This window comes from Rhea americana, unplaced genomic scaffold (assembly GCF_003343005.1).
Source record: "Rhea americana isolate MKP2758 unplaced genomic scaffold, rheAme1 scaffold_12, whole genome shotgun sequence".
NCBI lineage: Eukaryota > Metazoa > Chordata > Aves > Rheiformes > Rheidae > Rhea > Rhea americana.
The window spans coordinates 7,658,718-7,668,482 of NW_028185261.1; the positions used below are offsets into that span (position 1 = coordinate 7,658,718).

Sequence of the window (9,765 nt, forward strand, 5' to 3'; positions counted from 1 at the left end):
CGTTGCCGCGGCCGTTGCCGATGCCGTTGCGCGCGCGCCGCCTCGGGCGGAGGCGGGAGCCGGCAGGTGAGTTTTGGCCCGGCCCGAGGGGCTGCGGCAGGTGCGGCCCGTGTCAGCAGCGCAGCTCGGCTGTGGCGGCAGCGCCCCCTTCCCGCCCGCCGCGCCGCGGGCAGCGGCGCGGCACACGCGGGCTCTGCCAGCCCCTCGGGAGCGGGTCCGCAGCCTTCAGCCCCGCGGGCGGGCGCCGCCGGCAGGCGGTGGCCCGCGGAGCGGCGGCCTCGGCCTGCGGCGCGGCGGGAGGCCCCCGCCGGGTGCGCGGCGCCCGGGCCGGCTGCCGTCTCGGCGCAGGCTCGCCTCGTGGGGCCGGGCGGCGGAGGCGAAAGCGGCGGGCTCTCATGGACCTTCGGCGAGCGGTGGCGGTGAGGCGGCGCTCCTGGCGTGAGGTGGTTGTCTCGGAAGAGTTGTGACCGTGTCATCCTGCAAATACTGCAGCTACCCCATAGATTCCTTTCCTCCTTTCCTCCTTTCCTCCTTTCCTCCCCTACATATACTTTTTTGTTTCATTGGAGTGAAACCGTTTTTGTGAGGAAAAAAGACCAACTACTGTATGTGAAATAAGGGTTTTTTTGTGTGTATTTGTGTAGAAGCCTATGCAGAATCTGAAAGATAACACTTCAGCCCTAAAGCTCACGTGCTTTTCTACTTCAGTTCATTTTGTCTACACAACCACGATTCATGCAAAGACCTAGARGAAAAAACCCTTCTAGAGAGCAGCATCTTTCCAACCTTTTTTTAATACTAATATCTTACCTTAAAAAAATCCAAAGACTGTCTTATGCACTGTTGCTGTGTTCAGTTTCATTTGCAACCAAACAAAAGTCAGATTAAACTTCTGAAGCCCATTTATCTCTTTTATTTTCCATTATTTTGTTTCCTTGCTTGCATTTGGCTTATCTTTGTAATTTTTTTTAATAGTTTTTGCTGTTGTTTTGGAAGTTAGGTTCTTATGGCTAGTGCATAATACAGAGTTTGAGAAACGCTGCTACAGAACACAAATCAAACAACTGACAGGCAAATACCAAACCTAAAAGAATCAAATTACCAGATGAAAGAATGAATGGAATGTATTCGGGTAGTAGTTTGAAGAGCAGAGGGAAAAAAAGCAAAATGTACAAGTAATGTAAGTATCCTTTCTCTACACACACATGCACATGTGTACACACATTCTGGTTACTAGCGAGAAAATTCTCAAAAGAGGACAGAGAATGACTGTTTATGTCCAGATTTACTTATCTCCCTGTTATAGCCACTATTAGTCTTTATGCATCTACAAATTTTATAATTTAGCTAACAAGAATAGGCTCAAACTGCAAGGCAGGTAGGAACTCTGATGGTATTTACTCCCACCTACTCTGGAAGAAGCCTGAAAAATAGATGAACTTAAAAGTTAGACTATGTGTATTTTGGTCTTTAAGGAACAGATTCCAGGAGTCTTCTCAAAAAAATTGTGCTACCATCTTCTCAATGGTCCTGTATAGACATTGCTAGCAAAAATGCATCATTTAATCAGCTGCCACAGCTCAAAAGACAGCCTGTCATATAGCCAGACCAGATAGTGTAAAGATCAATACAACATCTTATACTGCCTCTGGATCTATTTCTTAGAGCCACGTTCTGCACCAATTGACATGTTTCATCATAGTTATTCAATGGGGGGAGGAATTCTATCAGAAGAAAAATAGAGCTAAAAATAAAGGAAGAAATGACATTCCCAGAGCTGCCTAGTGACACACTGTGAGCATCACTACCTGCTGGTGAGAGCTATGTATGTATTTGATATGCAGAGCAGAAATGAGATGTGTCTTCACCTTCTTCCTAATTCTAAAGCATAGTGTGGTGACRAGTTTCATCAAGCTTGGTTTCATCCTTTTTTTTTTTTTGTAATCTTTGTGAGGTTTTAGGAATAGAGATACCCAACCATTGACTCTGTGAAAAAGCTGCACAGTGTAAAACAATCACACATTAYTGATGTTTGGTATAAGTAACTACATATCTCTTGGAGCGGGTCTGCCTGTGCATGCCTAAAGAGAAAGTGAACTTCACAAAGAAATAGCTATGGATGATGAATATTTTGCCATCATCTCTTCCTGTCACTGAAGGAGAGAAACTGCTGTATGGGAACCTCATATGTGAATCAACAAGTATCTCCTGGTCAGTGAAATCAGAAGCCACTGTCAGAGAAAGTAAGTGATCATTTGGCTTTTGTCTATTGCTATAGGACCAGAATTCTATATTATAACTAAGCCTGAAAAAAAAAAAGCCAGCTGATGGCATAAGAAAATGCAAGAACTGGAGACAATATTAAAATTACTCTGCTACCACCTTTGTAATTATCTTGCCCTTAAATGTCAGGTTATTGCACAGATACATGTAGATATGTGTCAGTGGTTAGACTGGACTGATTTTCTTTTGCGTATTAGGAGCCAAGGGGATCAGAGGACTTTTCTACTGTTTTATGTTACAAGAAAACAACTTCTCTGCAATTTTTGCAATCTCTGGATGAATCTTAACGTCTAACAATAAAGTCATTATTCCGTGGTATTTAATTAGTGCTTAGATGAGGATTTTCTCCCTGTACTAAGAAACAAAAATACCAGATCTRTTAGGGGCTTTATACCAATATAATGAGAACAAATCTTATTTCAAAAAGGGGAAACCCACCATATCTTAACATAGGAAATCTAAAGAATCATACTCTGCTAAGTTCCAGTTCAGTTATCAAAAGATTATATGTTATTTTTTTTCCCTTATGGATATCTTTTGTTCATATCCAGCAAATCCTTTGAAATGTTTAAGATGGCCAGTGATCTCTCAGGTTGTCCYGAGCTTCAGGTTGAAAGGCAGCTTTGGAGAAAGTACTTTGAAACACATCCTTGTATTATATTCTTCAAGGAGAGTCTTGCACATTCTGTATTTCTTAGGTTAACTCTGTATTGTCAGGCAGCATCTCGATTTTATTTTCCCCAATGATATTGGGCAGGTGGATATTAATATAAGCTAAAGATATGCTAAGGAGAGCATAAAACTAGGCTTTTAAATGTAAGATTGAAAACAGTTTGTAACTGTGTAACACAACAGAGATATGCTTTATAAATACAGAAATCTTAAGTAGAACAATATACACACATGCTTTTACTTTAAGTATGGCAGTTGTATACTTCTGAGGTTACTTAGACTTTCRTACATAAGATTGTCGAAAAATGGTGATTTGGTTCCATAGCAGTTTATACCGATCAACTGTGCTGCTTGAGTCCTGCTCTAATCAGAAATAGGTGTCCTTATGGCAGCACTGGTGTTCATCTGATCTGTGGTGAGATAGTTTGGAGTCCTGAACTTGCRGAAAACTAGCTCTATATGAAAAAAAGTGTTTTTTTCCTCCTAATTTAGTTTTTCTCCTAAACCATTTCACAGTGAGACCAAGTGAATGCCAGTGCTGGTGCCTAGGAAAGTACACTAATGTGTGGCTGGTGGCCTGGGATGTCGCCCCTTTGATTTAGATTGGCTTTAAATGCTATGGAAGTGCATTCTTAATTGTGACTTGTTACTGCCTACCTACTAACTAAACAAATTCAGTGATTCATATCTTCCCCCTTTCTGCTCCTGGCTTCGTGGTCCTGTGCACTCCCTTATGCTGGTGGTCCTGGAACTGATGTCTCAGTAAGCCAGTCCAACATGATAAACTGGTTAAAGCCAGTCTATGGCATAGGCTTGTTTGTCTTGTCTAGCTGTTCTGGAGTTTGCCCTTTTTTTTCCAGATAAGTTTTTTGCCAGTTTAATGAGCTGAATTGACTCACTGAATAGTGAAACACAAGGGAAGCAGAGGAGCATGTAGCTGGGAGTGRGGACTGCTTCTGTCAACAGCAGCAACTTGGTAGATTGGCTCAGCTAGTCTTGCTGAAATGTGTCCTCAGAGAAGATATGCAGAAACAGGAGAGTGCGTAGTTTCAATGAGGCAGGCTTAGGTCCCGGTACGACGATGTCTTCTAATGACGTGAGGTTCTCAGATCTCTATAGAGATAAGCATTTGATTATACTTTCAAAGTGAGCAGCAAGCGATGGGAAGTTATTCCTAAATCAGTGATACAGGATATATAAAAATAGACAAAGCTTATACTAAATTGTTACATCACAGCTATAAGGAAAGTGAAATCACATATTTACAGTTGTTAYCATGTTAAACTCACTCCAGGGAAAGATTTTACCTTTTCCATCAAACTATATATGTACAGTTTTGAGAAAGGCTAAACTGGAAAAAAGATAGCATTAAAAACAGCAAATATTGAATATGGAACACCTCCCTTATCCTACCATATAGAAACAACAAAGTAGATGTCAAACTTTTCCAARTTGAACTAGATTTCATTTATGTTCAATCTCTTCCACTCAAAGAGTGGACTTCCACTGCGGCAAACTTGAAAGGAGCATATCTTATCCTCTTATCTGAGGAATACTTACAGCAGTACATACTCTATTTACCAAAGCAAGAAGTTAGTGCTACTCTAGAAAAAATAGCATACAGTTCTGCTCCTGCTCTGCTCAGATTTTTTGCAACGGCAAAGAGGGAATTCTGAAATACATATTCCCAAGGTGTTATTTTTATTATGTCATTACCTCAGAGTCGTTCARTTTGTGTGTGAGTCTTCTCTCTGTGAAATGAGTTTTGAAGAACTGAAGGCAGAAATTTTTCTTCCTCTTCGCTATTTACTTCTCTAAATTGGAGAAGTAAAAATATTGGAACACAGAAATCTGGGAATTGTTAGATARATGATACACTTGTTTGCTCCGTTCTTGGTCTAAAAAGAAGTCCAGATACGGAGTCTGTAGTCCCATATCTTGCAATGACTATTACCAAAGGCTTCAGCGCAAGATACAAAGAACATAGTGAATTCTTACTTCARTGGGTGGTTTTGAGTAGAGACCCTGATTTGTATTATTTTTCTTTTTATATTGTCRAAGATTTGAGTGATAGGGAGGAAAGCCCATTCCTACAGTTTTTGCTCCTTAAATATAAACCAGAATGATGATGGATGGTGTACCTGAGCAGAGCTTGCATCTATTTGTATTGCTTTGTGTAATAGTCTTCCATTTTTACTGGTTGCACGAACTTTTTAGCCTCACAATTCCAGTTACTGCCACCTGTGTGGCTAATACCGCTTCGTAAATGRAATGTTTTAATAGATAGAATTCATGGTTTGACTGAAATCTTTCTAATAATTGGAGAAGAACTAGCAGTGAAAAATTAGTGGAAATGTTGATGTCATGGGGAAAAAAAAGCTTGTCCCACCTGATTTTTAGCTGCATTATTTGAGATGACTGAAATAGCTGCAACACATACTTGCTTATGAGATACTAGATTTTAATATTTTTCCATGCTGTTTTTTTTGTCAACTTCAAGTCCAAATTATTCTAGCAAGCAATGTTTCACAAAGCAGTAAGTAGTATTTTGCAATTCCAAAACCTTGATTCCAACCTCTTAGGTGATAGGCGTAAAAATAAAACATGTATTTCTATCTGTAACAGTTTGATACTGATAAAATCAGATCAGAACTGACACTAGGAGAAAAGGTAAAATGGTAAAATACAYAACACAAGATTTTCAAGCTTTCTAGTGTCTGACAGTCATACAATATGATAAAGGATAAGCATAAAGAGCAACAAAGTCTCAGTGAGAGACAAAAAGGAATTGCAGAAATGATCYGTGTAAGCAGACGTAAATCCTTCGTATAGACATTGTGGACTGCTTACTCTCCTGCTGATATTGCAGAGAGAGACAATAGGTCAGTCTTGAATTGCCTAAACAGCCACATAGCAGCTTTGTGTGTTTCTTCATAGGAGGCACGGACATTTGCTGCCCAAGATACGGCTTCAACTATATAGACCTTTATTCCCAATATTACAGTGGTTTAAACAGCCTTCAAATCCTGTAACTTTAGGTAGCTTGCTTTCTCTGTTTTGAAACGGTAGGTATTTTTTTGGACTTCACATCATTTATTGTTGAGCTAATTGTTGTTTCCTAGTATCTGAAGTAGGTAACATCTATGTTTCAAAATACATCAGGGGAAAGAGTTTGGTCTTGGTTTCTAAATGTAAGCATTTTTCAGAGCTTGATTTACCTCTTAGGACAGTATTTCAATGCACCAGTGATGACAATCATGAAGGCTAGATTTGCTCACAAGCATTCTGTATCTTTGCTCTTTGAATGTTTGGGTGTTTTATGCCTATGCACAGTGCAGCTTTTTCTTCTATTAAAAAGAATGAATTTTGTTGGGTAGTAGATATACAGACCTGGGAGAAGTGGAGTGGGGCTCTGAAGCCCCAGTTGCTCCATCAATCACCTTGTGTATATATGTCTGGCAGAAAGGCAGAGGAATTGCTTTTTACTCTAGGAATATTTTGTAATCAAATATACAAAGATACATTTAAAAAATGTTTTAATGAGAGTTTCAAACCCAGTATATTTTGCAAAGAAACAAATTGATCTATTTTTATAACTGGTGTCATAAAATTCCATATTGTTGCCCCMTAAAGCAGCATAATTGTTAAATGTCTTTCTCAGAGCCTATTTAGTTGGCAGTAGGGGATTAAGCATTGACTTCTGACTTTGCTAAGATGAAGCATTGTTGGATTATCAGGCAATACAGTTAGAACGAACTTCTCTCATGTCCTCTCCTTCTAAATATTTGAATTATAATGTTTTTAAGAAGTATTCCTTTCTTGATCTGTTTTAGGCATTTATAGTGTGCTCCACCGTTGCAGAGGAAACATGGATCTATTAACTAATAACCTCTCAGGTAAGCAGAGGAATTGGTTTATCCAAAAAATATTTAATTCTTTTTACTACATTTTATATTATAGATAGTCTCACCTCTTTCAACATTTTTATAAAAAATCACTAAAATAAGACATTGATATTTTGGATTTAATATATTTATTGGTTCAAAGAAAAAACTGTTTTTCTAACTTATAGCTTTGCCTACTACCTGATATCTCACAGTCAAGCTATGTTTTCAGGCATCACCATTAGAAAAATGGTGTACCCTCTGTCGCCCCTGAAATGRTTGACAGTAGCTTTGCACAGAAATAAGATTTTTTTCTATCGAGGGAACTAGATTTACAATTCTGAAGATAGTTCATTAATTTTTCTTAAAGTGGATTAACTGTTGCTGTGACTCTGTTTTTAAGTGATGGAAGGATAGAGCATCAGCCTGAAGCAGCTACAATGAAAAACTTTAAATATACTTTCAGATCTTAATAATGAATATGCTGAAAATTCACCAGTATTTCAAATGCACCAAACTTTTAAAATGCTGTATCAATAGGTGGTGCAAAGTTTAACTTGATCTTTGAGTGAAATGACTAAGGAGTCTGGATTTAGTCAAAATGGGCAAAAATTAAAACRGGAAATTAAATAACATGAACCTGTTATAGTGTTTATTCTAAGTTCCTTCTAGTATGCAATAACTCGAAAAAAGCACAAGAGCAGCTTAAGATAAGAAGCCTTGGATAACAGATGATGTATTCAAACAAAAATCATTTATAAACAGGATTATTGTAGTGTCATATTGTGCCCAGAGCAGAAGAGGACTGTAATAATGTTCAACTTCAACCGTTCAATTCCTACAGTCCTATTTGCTAAAATCTACAGATGAAAAACAGCTATGAAGTCTAGGTGTTCCTGCATCTGCTGACAAATCCACAAAACTGGATATCCCCCCTATAGTACCTCATTGCAAATTTATGTAGACAGTTGGCATTATTTCACAGTTCCTTTCTCAGCATGGAATTCAAACAGTATCAGTGATAACTGTGTTGTTTTGTACAGGACACCGAAAAGTATTTATTTAAATACAGTATTAAGTCCCTGTTCCTAATTATACTRTAACTATACAGGAATATAAATAGGAGCTATATAAAGAGAGGTAATTTACAATATCAAACTTCCTTTTATTTCATAAATATGACTTGTAGGACAGTTGGAGTTGCTGCTTCGTGCACTTCAAAGACAAGAATCYGGTGGCTAATTTGTAGGTGAAATTTGTGTTTGAAACCACTGAAAACTGTGGGAAATATCTGGACTGCCAAGTCAGAAAGGTAAGAGTGCATCTTGCAATATCCACTAAAATCTGAGTGTTTAGTCAACTTTACCATTAATGCTTAATCTCAAAAATGTTAGTTCTAGAGAACATGCCCCAAAAGTCTGCAAAGTAAACTGTTAAGACATGCTGTCCAAGTAATAGTGTCAATTAAACTRTCACTGTTCTCCAGCTCTTAAACCTCACCTTTATACAAACAGTTACTGTTTCTTTTACTCTGCTGAGGGATAGTCTAGACACATCTTAGACCACTTCAGGCAAAGTCAGAAGGGCTAGTTTAATTTGCTGACGAAGGAGGTTTCGGATAATTGATTTAACTAACTGTAATGGATTAGGGAATACTCACATAGTCTTTCCTGGCAGCTGTACTGTAGAAGTTGTAATCTGCTGCAGATAGCAGAATTCAGTTTCTAGATCTCTACAGGACTATTTATTCACAGCCTTAGTGCCCATAATTAGTAGCAAGTTAGTTCCTGTAAACCAAGTCATAATTTTTGTTGCATATAGATACATTCTGACAGTTTAGAATGTTCCAGATGTACCCAAACAATACTGAAACGAGAAACCATGCTGAAACTAGGGGGTCACTAGTAATCACTAGGGGAACTAGACTCAACAGTTTATGTAACTTTCAGCACTGTCAACATAGGGGGGGGGGAAGGGTTATGAAAGGATTAATCTACCCTAACCAATGTGTGAGGGAAGTTTTATTATTTGTCTAAGAAAAGTGATTTTGTCCTTTTGGCTTAGTAGCTTCTTTCATATCCATTCTCCAACATCAATTAAATATTACAGACTTTACAACATCTAACATCAAGTTCTAGGTCTCATGTTATTTCTCATCGCTTTTGGAGCATCCATGTAACCTGCAGAGCCACATCTCCTTTCCCTTTCCACATCTGGTACAAGAAAAAAGARAGGAGCAGAATTGCCAGACTCTTCGAACTTTCCATTCCCTCCTGTGAGAAGGATAATTTATAGAGAAGGAAAGTACCATCAATCACTATAAATGATCAAACAGCCAATCAAGGCTGTTTTTTCTCTTGTTAATCCTAYGGTTTCTTAACAGGCTCAAGCTCCTTGCATCTCATGAGCAGCTCTAGCCTCACTAAGGCAAAAGATTTGGCAGTGTTAGCATTTAACTTCTTTAGCAGACTTCCCTAGAGGCACAAGGAGTATCCTCACTCTCTGCAGGAAAAACAAACTAAGGCATAATTCAACTCAGCTTTCCTTCTTCTGGGTTATTGCTAGCACTTAGAACATGTTTAACAAAAAATCCTGTTACTTCAGGTTTACTAGAACAGTCAGGAGAGGTCTGGGGTTGTTTTTGAGTTATTAATTATTTGAATTAATATTAATTTTTCAAACTAAGTATTAATGAATGTCAAATTTGGATATTATGAATAGGTGAGACCTATGGTATTACACAGGTAGGTCCCAGCCAGAAGAATGAAAATTTCTAAAAAGGATTTAGTAGAAAATGCAAAAAAAGGAAGTTTTAAAAACTGAGAAAACATTACAGTTCTTACATCATAATCAGATGTTTACAGAGAACTGTCAGTCTACAGATCTCAGTTATGAAAGCTGGACCTGAAACCATTAGGCCTATTAA

General features: G+C 38.4%; 1 protein-coding gene across 1 annotated transcript in view; it reads right to left on the bottom strand.

Moving 5' to 3' along the window:
- METAP1D (methionyl aminopeptidase type 1D, mitochondrial) overlaps window positions 1–476 on the bottom strand; it is a 45,796-nt gene extending 45,320 nt beyond the window's left edge. The window contains exon 1 of the mRNA XM_085323144.1: window positions 198–476. Within this exon, the coding sequence (XP_085179270.1) occupies window positions 198–476 (279 nt within the window). The remainder of the gene's footprint in view (window positions 1–197) is intronic.
- Window positions 477–9,765: the final 9,289 nt, after the last annotated feature.